Raw genomic sequence first — 16,747 nt, forward strand, 5'->3', positions numbered from 1 at the left:
ATAAGATACCTAGGAATAAACCTCACCAAAGATGTAAAGGATCTATACCCTCAAAACTATAGAACACTTCTGAAAGAAATTGAGGAAGACACAAAGAGATGGAAAAATATTCCATGCTCATGGATTGGCAGAATTAATATTGTGAAAATGTCAATGTTACCCAGGGCAATATACACGTTTAATGCAATCCCTATCAAAATACCATGGACTTTCTTCAGAGAGTTAGAACAAATTATTTTAAGATTTGTGTGGAATCAGAAAAGACCCCGAATAGCCAGGGGAATTTTAAAAAAGAAAACCATAGCTGGGGGCATCACAATGCCAGATTTCAGGTTGTACTACAAAGCTGTGGTCATCAAGACAGTGTGGTACTGGCACAAAAACAGACACATAGATCAGTGGAACAGAATAGAGAATCCAGAAGTGGACCCTGAACTTTATGGGCAACTAATATTCGATAAAGGAGGAAAGACTATCCATTGGAAGAAAGACAGTCTCTTCAATAAATGGTGCTGGGAAAATTGGACATCCACATGCAGAAGAATGAAACTAGACCACTCTCTTTCACCATACACAAAGATAAACTCAAAATGGATGAAAGATCTAAATGTGAGACAAGATTCCATCAAAATCCTAGAGAAGAACACAGGCAACACCCTTTTTGAACTCGGCCATAGTAACTTCTTGCAAGATACATCCACGAAGGCAAAAGAAACAAAAGCAAAAATGAACTATTGGGACTTCATCAAGATAAGAAGCTTTTGCACAGCAAAGGATACAGTCAACAAAACTCAAAGACAACCTACAGAATGGGAGAAGATATTTGCAAATGACATATCAGATAAAGGGCTAGTTTCCAAGATCTATAAAGAACTTATTAAACTCAACACCAAAGAAACAAACAATCCAATCATGAAATGGGCAAAAGACATGAACAGAAACCTCACAGAGGAAGACATAGACATGGCCAACATGCACATGAGAAAATGCTCTGCATCACTTGCCATCAGGGAAATACAAATCAAAACTACAATGAGATACCACCTCACACCAGTGAGAATGGGGAAAATTAACAAGGCAGGAAACAACAAATGTTGGAGAGGATGCGGAGAAAAGGGAACCCTCTTACACTGTTGGTGGGAATGTGAACTGGTGCAGCCACTCTGGAAAACTGTGTGGAGGTTCCTCAAACAGTTAAAAATATACCTGCCCTACGACCCAGCAATTGCACTGTTGGGGATTTTCCCCAAAGAGACAAATGCAATGAAACGCCGGGACACCTGCACCCCGATGTTTCTAGCAGCAATGGCCACGATAGCCAAACTGTGGAAGAAGCCTCGGTGTCCAACGAAAGATGAATGGATAAAGAAGATGTGGTTTATGTATACAATGGAATATTACTCAGCTATTAGAAATGACAAATACCCACCATTTGCTTCAACGTGGATGGAACTGGAGGGTATTATGCTGAGTGAAGTAAGTCAGTCGGAGAAGGACAAACATTATATGTTCTCATTCATTTGGGGAATATAAATAATAGTGAAAGGGAAAATAAGGGAAGGGAGAAGAAATGTGTGGGAAATATCAGAAAGGGAGACAGAACGTAAAGACTGCTAACTCTGGGAAACGAACTAGGGGTGGTAGAAGGGGAGGAGGGCGGGGGGTGGGAGTGAATGGGTGACGGGCACTGGGTGTTATTCTGTATGTTAGTAAATTGAACACCAATAAAAAAAAAAATTAAAAAAAAAAAAAAAACAAAAAAAAAAAAAACTGACCATGTGCTAGGACAGAAAAAAAAAAAAAAAAAAAAAAAAAAAAAAAGATACACTCTAGTTGTATAAGATACCATTAGGAAAGACTGAATGCACATTTCTTTGCAACTTCCTATGAATCTATAATTATTTCAAAATAAAAAAAAACTAAAAGAGACAGTGAATTGCTCAGGGTTTCTTAAAAGAATAAATCCTGAGGCAGCTGCGTGGCTCAGTCTGGTAAGCATCTGCCTTCCAGTTCAGGTCATGATCCCGGAGTCCTAGGATTGAGCCCCACATTGGGCTCCCTGCTCAGTGGGGAGTCTCTCCCCTGCCCCTCACCTCTGCTCTTGCTCTCTCACTCTCACTATCAAATAAATAAATAAAATACTTAAAAGAAAAGATAAATCCTTGTGGTGCCTGGGTAGCTCAGTCTGTTAAGCATCTGACTCTTGATCTCGACTCAGGTCTCAATCTCAGGGTTGTGAGTTCAAGCCCCAGCATGGAACCTACTTTGAAAAGTAGGGGGGGTGGGAATAAATCCTTTGTGGCCACTTCAAAGACTAGAAGGGAGATTGTTTGCTTTCAGAGTAAATTGTTCATTGTTTGTCTATAGCAGAAATAATCTCTAATGAGTCACTAATCCATGTTAAGCAGAGGGGGGATGTGGTATTTTGAGTTTGAAAGGGAAAAGTAAATAGCATGTCATAGAGTGGTTGCAAGAATTACATAAAGTCATTCTTATGTGAAACCAGGAGAAGTAACCCAGGTATAAATTAGATGCTCAGAGAAGGTGATCCCCGACCCTTGCAATTAAGGGTTGCATAAATTCATCTATGATCTTTCCTCGGCCTGAGGTTTGCATTTGAGAGATGATACTTAGGAGCCACTAGACAGTGAGTGACTTAACTTTTATCAGATTCATTGGCTAGAATGGAAATCAAAACCCTGATCTATTAAGCCCAGTGCCTGTATTGAAAAGGGAAATACACAGTGATTGTTGTGGTCATTTTTTTTTAACTAAAAATTGCCATAATTTAAGAATCAGGAAATGTCACATAAAATATCAGATTCCTATCTTCCTTTAAAAAAATCAAAGTATCTGGGGTGCTTGGGTGGCTCAGTCAGTTGAGTGTCTGCCTTCAGCTCAGGTCATGATCCCAGGGTCTTGGGATAGGGCCCCACATCAGGCTCCCCACTCAGTGTGGAGTCTGCTTGCCCCTCTGACCCTCCCCCTACTCGTGTTCTCTCTTGCAAGCTCTCTCTCTCAATAAATGAATAAAATCTTTAAAAGAAATCAATGTACCTGACAACACTGTGCCTGAATTCACATATGCTGGTAATGGAGGTAGTGTGGGGAGGATGCTGTTGAGGCCACACCCATACCTTCACCGGACTTCCTCCTTTGGTGCTCATAGCTCCACCTCCCAGTGCTGCCACTGGCATCTCTTTTCCTGGGGACCTTGTCCAGCCATGCATTCCGTTCTTCCAGAACAGAGCAGGCTAGAAATTCCAGGGAATTAACATTCATGCTCCCTAGGGGCAGCCCAGGATCAAGTGAGGGGAGTTGCTGTATAAGTACCCCAGCTTTCTTGCCCCTGGGTAGACTAGCTCTGAGGCACATGTTCTACCCAATATCCCAGACTTCCTCATCAGAAGTAAGCTCTGGTTCCTACATTGCTGACTAATCCTTGACTAGCTGCCTTCCCTGCACTACTCTATATTCTCATTTCACTACCAGTTGCCTTTATCTCCTCAATAAAAGATTTGCACTGAGTCTTTGTCTTGCCATGTCCTCCGAGGGAGAGGGGCCAGGCACAGTGTAATGTGTTTGTGCCCTCTCTTTCACAGGATTGCAAATGAGGGTAAAGGATAGATATGGGGCCATAGATGGTGACCAGGGCCTCGTGACTATTCCACACTCCCCTTTACTGGACCCTGACAGCTAGAGGTCAGTGTCTCTTTACCAAGGACATGTACCTCTAGTTTTCCATTGTCTCCACATGGTCTGTTAAATTCGTTGATAATTTTTTTGGCACTCTTAGGCATTTGAATGTTTTTGTCTCTCAAATAACTAGAATTTTCCAATTAGAGGAAGACCTGAAGATTACCTCCAGAAGCTCTTCGTAAATGAAGAGAGACATGAGTATGTTATATAGCTTGCTTAAATTCATTCCTTTCCCACGGTATCTTGAGATGACCCCAGACTCTATGCCTTTTCCTTTCCCTGCTACTCCACACAGGTGGCTTTTCCTCTGCAGGCAGTACAGCCTACAAGTCAGGAGACCAGGTCTGAGTCCTCCTCTCTACTGTCCTCCTACTGTTGTACAGTCTTAGGCAAGTTCCCACCCTGTCCCACTCTGTCAAGTAGCAGAGGAGCTGGCTGGGGCCTCCATACCAGTCCAGCTTCACAACTCTGACGTCCTCCCTCCTCTCTTCAGTTTAGCAGCTGAAGAAGTGGGGCTTTACACTGGAGACATCTTTATCAGTCTGGCCCCTTCTCTTACCTCTTTCCATTCCTGGGTCATTGCTCTTCTCAAAACAGAAGTTCTCAAACTGGAGTGAACATGGAAACCAAAGGAGACCTTAGCCAAAAAAACAAATTCCAGGGTCACTCCCCAGAGATTCTGATTCCAACCAGACTGGGTAATACCCCAAAGCCTGCATCTCTCCCAGATTCCCAGGGGATGCCGATGCTACACACTTTGAATATCATTACCTCATTACCTGGGAGCCAGGCACAAAAACAGCCATCTTTTTGCCTTGGCAAAAACCTGAAGCAGATGCATGAATTCTTTAGAGCGTATGCGATTTACAAAATGAGGGTTTTACCTTCTCTCTTAAACCTGTAGCTATCTTGTGAATACACCCCCCCCACCCCCGCCTCTCCTCCACCACCCACGTTTTTGTGCGGCCCCTGATTCCTAGCCAGGATCCACTGTGATGAATAGGATCACAGCTTTAAAGAGCTGCTTTGAGCTCTAAGCTCTAATTTCTGGCCCCTGGGGAACAAGCTGCATTGCTTGCTGTTAAGAGATTGGCAGGCAGTGTGTTGGTTGCAGTTCTCTTAACCTAACTGCATTAGTGAGACAAAGTATTTCCTAATCCACCATGTTGTACAGTTCTATCTGAAATAAGGCTCAGCTTAGAGTCTGTGTGATTTGAAGATCTGCCTATAGTGCTTTATTATACTCAGTACTTGAGTTCTCATTATCTACTTGCAGACTTGTTTGGACGAGTGTTGTGTGCAATTATGTTCTTTTAGAGAATTGTCTTTTATGTCCTTGAATGAGTAAAAAATTCATGTAAAACCACTTCCACGTCTACAAAAGAAGAACAGACGTAGCTTCCCGTGTTGAGTTTCAGTTTCTTATTTTACATATTGTCAGGAAATAATTATTAGGCAGGTTTGGGGTCTTTTTTTATGTCTGGAAAAAGAAAGCCACACTAGAAGTGTTGAAATTAAAAACTGCCAATGCCAAAATGCTGATACATTCACCTGCTTAATTTAGGTTTTCAAAATTTACAGGCAAAAAAAAAATGTTTTGGCAAAATTGTTCCTCCTTCACTGCGTAGTAGGGTTACGAATTTACTCACACTAGAGCTCTGGAGATAACCACTAACATATAGACACACAATTATAGTTTTCCCATTTTTATTTATTTTTTTTAATTTTTTTTATTTATTTACGATAGTCACAGAGAGAGAGAGACAGAGACACAGGCAGAGGGAGAAGCAGGCTCCATGCACCAGGAGCCCGACGTGGGATTCGATCCTGGGTCTCCAGGATCACGCCCTGGGCCAAAGGCAGGCGCCAAACCGCTGCGCCACCCAGAGATCCCAGTTTTCCCATTTTTAAAAACTGATCTAGACTTCTTCACAAAGTTCACCTGACTAAAAAAACAAAACAAAACAAAACAAAAAGCAGCTCTTAATTCAATCTATTAAATTTAGTCTACTTAAATAAACATTGTCTATTAAAGTTCAACCACATTATTTTTTTAAATTTTATTTATTCATTCAGGAGAGACACAGAGAGAGGCAGAGACATAGGTAAAGGGAGAAGCAGGCTCCCTGTGAGGAACCTGGTGTGGAATGTGATCCCAGGACCTCAGGATCATGACCTGAGCCAAAGATAGACACTCAACTCCTGAGCGACCCAGGAGCCCCACAACCACATTAATGTAAGCTTTAACTGATGCCTTTAGAACCTCAATCTTTCAGATTTGGCTCCCATCCACTCCCTCTTCTCATTTCCCACCCTTCTCTTTCTCAAGGAGTCTAGAATAAGGGACAAATATGACTTCTGGGAACTCAAGGTGAAGGATATAAGACCCATCTTCTTGTTTCTCTCTGCTCCCTGCCTTGGCATAACTGGCCTCTTCTGCTACAAGGACTGGTGACCACTGATGATTAACAGGTCCCACAGCTGCTGGGCTTTTTGGGAAAGTGCCTCTGCAGCATTTCACAACTTCAGCCTCCTGTTTCAAGTCTTGAAAGCCATCCTGAGACTCCTCATGCCAACCATAGGCTTGTGCCAGGCACTTTTCCATTCCTTCATTGAGATCTGGAGGAGTTTCTGGACCCCTGCACAACAAAGACCATGGAAGCCAATAACATTGCCTCAAGTTTCCCCCCACCCACCCTGTTGTGCCATCTCTTCAGGAGGCCACATTTGGTATAACCAAGGCTCATATTCAGCCAGCATTCAGTAGTATATCCATACCCATTATTGAAATATTACTATCTTTTCATTCTTGTTGGTTAATAGCCACTGTTTCAAGTCATTGGAGTATCCCCCATTATAACAGCTCTTTACTGGGATGCCCTTGCCTCATTAAAGATGGTAAAGCCCCCGGGGATCACTCCAGTACACAGCTCAACTTCGTGTCTAGACTCCAATTGGTCTAGATGATTCTGGTTATTAAATACTTTGAATATTACCTCTGAACACAGATGCATGTGACTGTTCATCTCCCTTGTTTGGGGATATTTACTACTTTGGTATTTCTGAAGGCCACCACCATCTGCTTGGAGTGGCGGAAGTGATGTATAATAGGGTTGGGACCTGCCATAACCAAATGGCTGCTCTTTGTCTTCTCCTGAAAATAATTTCAAGCTAAAAGGAATGGACTATAGGATTTTCGCTTCCCTGAATTGTAGACTCCTTTTACAATAGGACAACAAGGATTATGGACCAGCTACTAAGGCCCCAAGTCTCTCTTCTTTATACCACATGAGAAATCTATGATCTTACATATCTGGGTTTGATTCTTGACATGCCAAAGCAGTTGAGAAAATCATCTCTCCATTAAACCAGCTTTCTCTAGCATTCCATCTGGAGCAATCTAATTTCTTCCCACCCCAAGCCACACCACCACTAACCTTGGCCTGATTAGAGAGGAGATCATGAACAAGGAAATAGAAAAAGACACAAATAATTTCCAATTCTTTACCCCTATTTCATCTGTCTTCCAACTTTGAATTTAAAGCAGCTATCCTCAGTTAAGTTAATAATGGTTTCAGAAAGAGTACTAATATATCCTCTACCACATGATCCACTATGATATATGTATGTGTCATTATAAAATAAAATACATCTAGCAACATGTGTTTTTTGGGTATCTACTGTTTTCCCAGCTCTTAAGTAATACAATGAGGCTTCACAATGAGGACTGTCATTTCTAGCTGAAGGAACAAAATCAGCATCTGAAAATAGTTCAAGATTGAATGAGTGCTAAATTCTCTCACATTTGGGGAGGGGAGAGATCAATATGGGCTCCTGAGAAAAATTCTGGAAGAAGTGAGAAGTAACCAGGGCCTTGAAGTATGAATTTCATATTCTTGAATTAAGAATTGAATATACTTTCCCACTAACACTAGGAACTAGACAAAAATGTTCCCCTTCACCTCTCCTTTTCAATATATTACTAGAAGTACTCACATATGCAGTAATTCAAGGAAAGGAACAATAAAAGTTATACATATTGGGAAGGAAGAAATACAACTGTCTCTCTTCACAGATGACATGATCATCAATGTAGAAAACTCAAGAATTAACAAGAAAAACTAAAACAACTTACAAATATAAGAAGGTTAAAGGATATATGGTTTTAGACAGAAGTCCATCATTTTGCTGTATCGTAGCGGCGAATGAATGGAATTTGAAATTAAAAACACACCGCCACTTACACTAATACCTTAAAATATTTAGGTATAAGTCTAACAAAACATACTGGATTTATACGAGGGAAACTACGAAATAGTGATGGCTAAAATCAAAGGACTAAATGAAGAGATACTCAATGTTTGTGGATAGGAAGACTCAATATTGCCAAAATGTAATTTCTTCCCAACTCAATCTATAGATTCAGTACAATCCCAGTCAAAATCCAAGCAAATTATTTTGTGGACAAACTGATTAGAAAGTATATAGGGAGAGGCAAAAGACCAACACATATTAAAGAAGAGCAAAGTCATGCAAGACTACCACTGCTTGACTTTAGGACTTATGGGAAAGCTATAGTCATTGAAACAATGTGGTATTGGCAAAAGAAAAGACAAATGGGCCAGTGGCACCAAGTAGCCCAGAAATAGACCCACATAAATTGAGTCAACTGATCTTTGGCAAGGGAGCAAAGGCAATACAATGGATCTAAGATAGTCTTTTTAACAAATGGTGCTGGAACAACTGGATATACATCTGCAAAAAATTCATCTAGAAACAGACTTTACGCCTTTCATAAAAATCAACTCCATGTGGAGTACCCAGAGTACCCCAGCAAGAACATATAAAGAGGTGAGGGTAAAGACCCCAAACCCTGAGAAGCCCAGTATTTAAGGTGCAGGCAGCAGAGAAAGAGCCAGAGAAAAAGACTGAAAACGTTCAGGGAGTTCTGAAGAGAATTAAGGGAGAATTTGTGCTGTAGAGACTATATCTTTAATCTATGGAAATTTTTATTTTTAAATGCCCATTCTGAACCATTATTTTCTTTGATTGTATTGTTTCATCACCAGCAACCCCAAGTGGCAGTCCTCTTCAGTGAGGCCATCTGAAGTTCAGACAAAGTTGTCATGAACCAGAATCATGGCCCCCAGAAATAAACTGAATCCTGGTCATCTGGGGTAAATAAGCCCACAGTAAACCTAATGGTGCAGTAGGTTCTTAATAGTAATCTTAAAAGCTCTGTGCAAGAGTTTTCAGGTTTTTTTTTTCCTTTTTGATGACATCCAAGATAAATAACATATATATACACTGGGTCAGTAGGATGGCCACCTTAAACCCCTAGTAACCAAGTGCTAATACCAAGTTTCTACACTCATATTTTTACCTACACTGATGTTCACATTAGCAAATTCAGTTTGTCATGAGCAAAGGAGGAAAACAAAAAGAAGAGCCCAAACTTAAAAGTGATATCTCAGCATTCTATATAATGGGGTCTTGCATTAATTCAAATACAGAGATGGGGCAGATCATTTTAATCATCTCATGGTACTTAGAAATCCAAATGTGTTCAATGCAAAACAACCTAAACAGCAACAGTATATATAAAACTCTCATTAAGGATAGCAATTTACTGGGGTACCTGGGTGGCTCAGTCGGTTAAGCATCCAATTCTTTTTTTTTTTTTTTTTTTTTTAGCATTTGATTCTTTTTTCTCTTTTTTTTCTTTTCTTTTTCTTTTTTTTTTTTTTTTTTGTTTTTTTAAACATCTGATTCTTAATCACAGTTCAGTTCTTGTTCTCAGGGTCATGAGTTCAAGCCCTGTGCTGGGCTCCAAACTGAGCATGGAGCCTACTTTAAAAAAACAGCAATTTGTTTACACCAAACCATCATCTGTATATTCAATTAAAGTTGTGGGTTTGAATTTTAACAAATTTGTTGTTTGGAGTGTAATTTGTAACTTTTTTTGGTTTCACATTTGCAAGTGAACCCTGGTGGAGCTATGGGAGGTTTCTTCATTAAAATGGATCATGACTTTCCAATAAAAAAGGTCTGACAACCACCAATATTTCCAAGGCCCGTCCATGAGACTGTTTTGTTTTGAATTTGAAAGTCTATTCCTCCATCTGGAAGCTGATATATTTAGATTGTTAACTTTGATGTATTTCTTTCCTTTTCAGATAAAGTTATCTGACTTTGGTTTCTGTGCTCAAGTTTCTAAAGAGGTGCCAAAAAGGAAATCACTGGTTGGCACTCCCTACTGGATGGCGCCCGAGGTGATTTCGAGGCTACCTTATGGGACAGAGGTAAGGGGGTGACAGTCATTGTTTGGGAGTGGCTGGACAGGCTTAAGGGTGCATTGGTTCTGAGAAAGTTAATGACCACAGATCAAGATGATGACTTTGACTCCATATTTGACTCCCATTTCTAGACTTGTCACAGAGTAGGTTGTGGCAGGGGACTGCCACAATATTGATCCAGAGCATTTACTGAGGCCCTAAATATACCTTGGGGGTGGGAGGGAATCAGGCAAACTCTGATTCCACCACCCTCGATGGCAGCATACTCAAAGCAAGGCAATGCAACTTGAAAAGTGGCTAGAGATGCACAGATGAGCGGGTATCATGATTCAAAGGATAGAGGGTCAGAGAAAGCTCTGCAAAATAGAGGTAGTATTTGGCTGAGTAGTAATGTTTTCCCATGGAAACCCATGGGAATGGGTTTTCCCATGGAAAATATTGTATTTTAAAATAAGGCCCAATTTCTGTTTCATTTGGAAAAGAACCAATTGTTCATAATCTATTAAGAGATAAGCTTTGGGTATGTGAAAATGAGAGGCCGGAAGGAGTGGAAGAAAGGCCTTCTAGAGAGGGAGTGTGTGGTGTGAGCGAGCGCTGTGGCAGCAGGCAAGTCCACACGCACGACCGCAAGGAGCTCGTTCCGGCCGGGCACACAGCGTTTCCACACATTATGGTGCAGAAGGTGATTCTAAGGGAGGAGAAGCGTGGAGAAGTGGCATGGGCCAGTGGACTAAGGGTATTGGCATAAGTGAAGGCAGACTCTGCTCTCTTTCCCTTGTTTACTTGCCCTTGAAGAAGTACTCGACTTGGTTTTCTCCCAGTGGTCCCAAGAGCATAAATTCTCTGTGAAGATCACAGCAAGGGTTAGAGCAGGCATGCAGCTGGTAAGAGGGGTGAGGAGGCTGTGAAGGGGAAGCGCCCTGCGGGGAGTTTACAGACCAGCTCTGCCTTCTCATTGTCCTGACTGCCTGTTCTTTACTCAAAAAGAATTTCTTGTTGTCTCCTCCTTTTCTTTTCTCTGTTCCTTGTAAATGGTTCTATAAAGCAGGGTTTCGCACATGCTGCTCCAAAATGATAAAATGCAAAGAAAAGAGCCACAGCGCAGCATAGGGAAGGAAGAACTGTTTTTAAAAATCAAATTGGGGACCCCTGGGTGGCTCAGTCAGTTAAGCGCCTGCCTTGGCTCAGGTCCAGATCCCGGGTCTTGGGTTGTGGGGCAGAGCCCTTTATGGGGCTTGCTGCTTAGTGGGGAGCCTGCTTCTCCCTCTCCCTCTGCCCCTTGCTCATGGTATCTCACTCTTTCTCTCTACCTCAAATAAATAAAGGAAAATCTCTAAAAAAATAAAATTATAAATAAAGGGATCAGCATATATGGTGTTATGCAATGTAGCTTTTTGCAGTGTGTTATGAGTATGTCAAATGCCTTTTTCATGGTTTAAATACAACTGACTTCTCTATGTTCAAAACATAAAACTGTGGGTGTTTTTCTCATCTGCCCTTAGGTAGGAACCACCAAATTTGGCAATTAAAAAAAAAAAAAAAAAAGAAGTTCTAAACTCCAGAATGCTAAGATTGTCCTGTGTACCTAAATGGCAGAAATCTCACTGAAGTTGTCTTTAAAAGGCAAATGAATATGCTGTATATTAATTAAATTGAATTTAAATAAAATAAAACATAAAAAAACAATTTTTTAAAAAGCAAATGAAGACCATTAGCAAAAACTTGGTAACTCGGCAGTTCACTCTAAATCTATTGGCAGGGGATTCCTGGGTGGCTCAGCGGTTTAGTGCCTGCCTTTGGCCCAGGGCGTGATCCTGGAGTCCTGGGATCGAGTCCCACATCGGGCTCCCTGCATGGAACCTGCTTCTCCCTCTGCCTGTGTCTCTGCCTCTCTCTCTATGTCTATAATAAATAAATAAAATCTAAAAATAAATAAATAAATGAATAAATAAATAAATAAATCTATTGGCATTATTGGCATTATAAACCTTCAAAGTTTACAAATATCATATTAATTTATAAGTGGGTGTGAATTATAAACCTTCAAAGTTTACAAATATCATATTAATTTATAAGTGGGTGTGAATCTGTTGGGTCCCCTGGACACACATTTCAGAATGTTCTCCTTGCCTGAGATAACCACTGGATTGTGCCTGACAGGTGGACATCTGGTCCCTTGGGATCATGGTGATAGAAATGATCGATGGCGAACCCCCCTACTTCAATGAGCCTCCCCTCCAGGCAATGCGGAGGATTCGGGACAGTTTACCTCCAAGAGTGAAGGACCTACACAAGGTGAGAAGCAGTATCTATTGCTGAAGTTCAAAATCATTCTTAGATTTTTTTCAATCTCTCTGTAGCTTCAAAGAATGGTATATCCAGGAGTAGATCCTGGTTTATGGGCATGGACTTTGGAATTAGAATCACTTGGATTCAAATCTCTGCTCTTCCTATTCACTCAATGGGCAAAGGACTCAGCCTCTCCATCTCTGAAGTTTGTCTGTAAAATGGGATGCAACTGGGTCCTCTGTTGAAGGGTTGGCTAGAAGAGTCAATCAGACAAGATTTACCTTACTCCAAGAGAATTACCTCGACGAGCACCTATGACATACTGGGGACTATTCTAATTACTGGGGATATTGCAGCATAAGACATCAGATTTCCTGACTCTCATAGAGCTTGTGTTCTAGTTGGGTTGGGGAGGCAGATGGTAAACTACAAACAAATGGATAAACAAAATCATTTCAGAGAGTGGAATATGCTATGAAGTAAATCACACATTGTAATGCAATGGAGTATGCAAGAGAGTGGATTGGAAGTTTGTTTAGGTTGAAGGGTGAAAGAAGCCCTTCTGGGGACAGAGTATCTGAACTGGAATAGGAATACAAGGAAGGAGTAAGGTATGCAAAGATCTGGGAGACAAATGTCTGAGGCAGAGGAAACAATAGATGCAAAGGCCTTCTGCCAAGATGAAAAGCTTCTGTGGCTAGCAAAGTGAGCCAGGGGAAAAGGCAAGACATGTCAGAGGGTAGGCAGGGGCTAGATTGTACAGGGCAATGAAGGGCATGATTAAGGGACCAAGTAAGATCTTTCCTGTTTTCTGAGGATTGCCATGTAGAGTCAAGCTCAGGAAATAATGGTGCTGAGTCAAAGAACCACCACCCTGGGAACTGCTGATGGGAGTGAAGGGAGAGGGCTTACTGGGAGGGAGTAGCCATTTCCACAGGATCATATAAACACTGACACCACACACACCTCCCCTCCTCTCTGCGTTATAGCATTGAGAGGAAGTGAGGCTGCCTTTTAGGGGAGAATTACCCTCTCCCCTCACCCCTAAATCTTAGAGAAGAACCCCAGTAGAATCACTCCTATAGTTGTGTGACCTTGCAAGAAGACAGGGACTGCTTGAACTGAACAGATTAAAACTTTAATATCATTGGACTAAGTTTAGATAATTAAAAGTGAGTAAAAAAGCATGGTATCAAAATAGTCTCACACCCAATAGAGATGGTGTGTTGCTCTTCCAAGTCACATACAAGAGCAGCCTTAATCCTAATGGTCAGAAACTAGACACCAAGGTTGTTTTCCAAATAGATAAATTATATGTGGTACAATTTAACAGTGAGGGCACACAGCAATGAAAAGATTAAAGCTTTTACTACACATATCAGAGATGAAGCCCACAGACATGATGTTGAGTGAAAGAAGCCAGACAGAGAAGAATTGACAGTATATGAGTCCATTTATGTAAAAGACAAAAGATACAAAATTCATTTATGCTACTAGAAGTGAGGTGAGTGGTGACCCTTTGCAGGGAGATGTGTATTAACAGGAAGGGGGCCCGAGGTAACCCCCTGCAATGGCAGAAATGTTCTGTATTCTGATGGGTCTAGAGAGTAAATAGGTGTAAATATGTATACTATGTAAGACATACACTTAATATTCATGAATTTGAATGTATGTAAGATATACTTCAAAAAGTAAATTACAAGAAATTACAGGAAAACATGGTATCTGTGTCAGATATCCTTATAGAACTTTGTTTGTTTTCAAGAAGGGGGAGTCCACAAAGCCTAGATGGTTGCTATTGTTATAAAAATAAAAATATTCCATGTTTGTACCATACTTCATCAGACGTGTGTGACTGGTGCCTATAAATAGTAAGCACTTCATAATGCATTCTTCCCATTATTTAATTTAGCAAACCAATTGTCATTCTTCATTGCCCTATCATTAGCTCCTATTATTTCAAACCTGAAGAAGGTAAAAAAGTGCTCGCTTCAATAGCACGTACACTGAAGAAGGTAAAGAAAACAGCATATGTTAATAAAGTCAGCACCTGCTTTTGCATCCATAACTTCTTTCTTCTCAAGCTGACTTTCCAGAGTTTTATGTTGTTTGATAGAATAACTTAACTGAGAAGTGGCCAGAAAACCACTTTAGGGAAACTGGGTTGGGTTTCTGTGTTAGTCCTCAGGCTGGGATCTTGTGTTCTCACAGGTTTCTTCAGTGCTCCGGGGATTCCTAGACCTGATGCTGGTGAGGGAACCCTCACAAAGAGCCACAGCCCAGGAACTCCTTGGACATCCATTCTTGAAACTGGCAGGTCCACCATCTTGCATCGTTCCCCTCATGAGACAATACAGACACCACTGAGCAGAGGATTCAAATAGGTGGAAGAGCTAGATGAGGACATGAGAATAATTCAGGAGAATATGAAGAACATGAAAAAAGGCCTGTGTACTCTAACCAGCTGGTCGGTGGGACAATGTGATGACAGGCAGGGTTCAACATACCAGGGCATCTTCTTGTGTCTTAAACAGGCATCTCTCCACTGACAGCTGGCGTGGTCATTTGGAACATGGCTTTAATAAGTCATTATTATATTTTTCAGCCCTTTGTCCAGCAAATCAGAGAAGGACTCCGTACAAACTCCGTTATGACATATCCTAGCCACATGCAGGGTAACGCATAGGATTTTCTATATTGAAAGAATACTTTTCTGGCAAAAAAAAAAAAAAAAAAAGAAAGGAAAACAAAAAGCACTTTTTTCTTAATGGTAGCAGTGTAATGTATTTTGCAATGAATTTGTAATTTTTCTGTACTATAGTTTTGATAATTTATAGTACTTTGATGTCACGTAGCCATAGTATCAGTTGAAGTAATACTTGTTTACTAGCAAGAGTTTGAACAAAGCCTTTCCTACTTTTTTATCCCTTTCAGAGAACCAACGATTCTTTAGGAACTTTGAATACTGAATGACTCTCAATCACCGTCAGCTTTAGTAGAATATCTTTCTTATCTTAACAAGTGTCTTATGTGATAGAGGAAGAATTAAGAGTGATGGTGATAGAGGTGCAGATTTCATTTATCCAACCAAAAATAATAAAATTTGAGCCACAGGAGGCCACCAAACTACTCCTTGGGATAAAGCTAAATATTCAGAAAAATCAAATTTTCCTTCAAGGCTATTCATCACAGGCCAGTGAGGTTTGCACAGTGAGGTGTTCCCCACAGTGCCCTTTCTCAAATGGGTATGACGTCTCCGTGTGGCCAAATTTCCCATCAAGGGAACAGTTTCAGCACTAGGATCATTGGACTCAGTTCCCCAAATTGAATGTGTAAGTAAGACTGTGAGAATTCCAGTCTCACCAAGGGAAAGGAGAGAGAACAGGGCAAGATGTTTGGTTTTGTTTGTCATTGTTTTTAAAACTGTTTGCTAGCACACCAAACTCTTGTCTGTATTTACCTTCGTACCACAGTATTAATTGCTATTGTTCATGTATTGTGCTGGAAGTCAGGACTGACTCTAGAGGATGAATTAGGAAGGGGTGTTTTACCAGGTGTGCTCTGACTTCAGTTGTGACCATGTTATAATGTGTTTCCGACATAGGGGAGTTGTGCTGCTGACTAGGTCTTCTTGAATGTTGATAAAAATGAATGACTACTACAATACATTTTGTGTTGCTTGTTGGATGAATTTGCATGTTAACTGTAGGCCAATATAGATTTGCCTTTAAAAACTCTGGAAGAGCTACATAGTCATCATTAGTTTCAATTAATTATGCATCAGAAAAAAAGCCATTTGTTACCAAACTGGAAAACCGGAGGCTTTTCTTAATGATGTTACATACTGTAACAAATAGGAATTTAAATCTGTGAAAATGCTCTCTGGTTGCTCTAAGCATAATTAAGAATTTTTGTAATTAATAGGTTGCTAATTATTTATTATAGCTAAAAAGGGGAAAAAAAGGCATAAAATGACCTTCTACAGATTAGATTTTCAGTTTCTCCCCCAAACTGGAAATGTCTCACCATGAATGGGATCTATAATTTTGTTTCATAAAACACAACAAATCAATGTTTTATGTAAAGTATTAAAATATTAATATAAATATGTATGAATAAAAATTTAAATGCAGAAAATGACCGTCCTAAAAGTTCATGGTACAGATTGTATTAATTTAACCAGGACTATGTAGAAGTAGAAAGCAAAAGAAAATCTTTTTTTTAATGAGAACAAATATTAAAAACCATTGCAGAAAATTGTGGATTTTGGATTCCAAACATTTTCAACAGTGTAATGGAAATTTTTCTGTAATTTTCTTATCACTGGGTATTTTATAAATATTCATTGAGTTTACCAAAAGTTACTGTAGCTTAAAAGGTTTTGTGAGCACTAACTATTGGCAGAAACTGCACTTGCAAATAAAAATAAATGTTTGCCTTTTTCCCATCGTGTTATTAGAAAA

General features: G+C 40.3%; 1 protein-coding gene across 2 annotated transcripts in view; it reads left to right on the forward strand.

The window, feature by feature from the left end:
* The window catches only part of PAK5 (p21 (RAC1) activated kinase 5), a 287,140-nt gene extending 270,393 nt beyond the window's left edge, over window positions 1–16,747 (forward strand). For both annotated transcript variants that reach the window (XM_072800084.1, XM_072800085.1), the window contains 3 exons: window positions 9,876–10,001; window positions 12,156–12,290; window positions 14,496–16,747. In XM_072800084.1, the coding sequence (XP_072656185.1) occupies window positions 9,876–10,001; window positions 12,156–12,290; window positions 14,496–14,651 (417 nt within the window). In that variant the 3' untranslated portion in view covers window positions 14,652–16,747. The remainder of the gene's footprint in view (window positions 1–9,875; window positions 10,002–12,155; window positions 12,291–14,495) is intronic.

This window comes from Canis lupus, chromosome 26, assembly GCF_048164855.1.
Source record: "Canis lupus baileyi chromosome 26, mCanLup2.hap1, whole genome shotgun sequence".
NCBI lineage: Eukaryota > Metazoa > Chordata > Mammalia > Carnivora > Canidae > Canis > Canis lupus.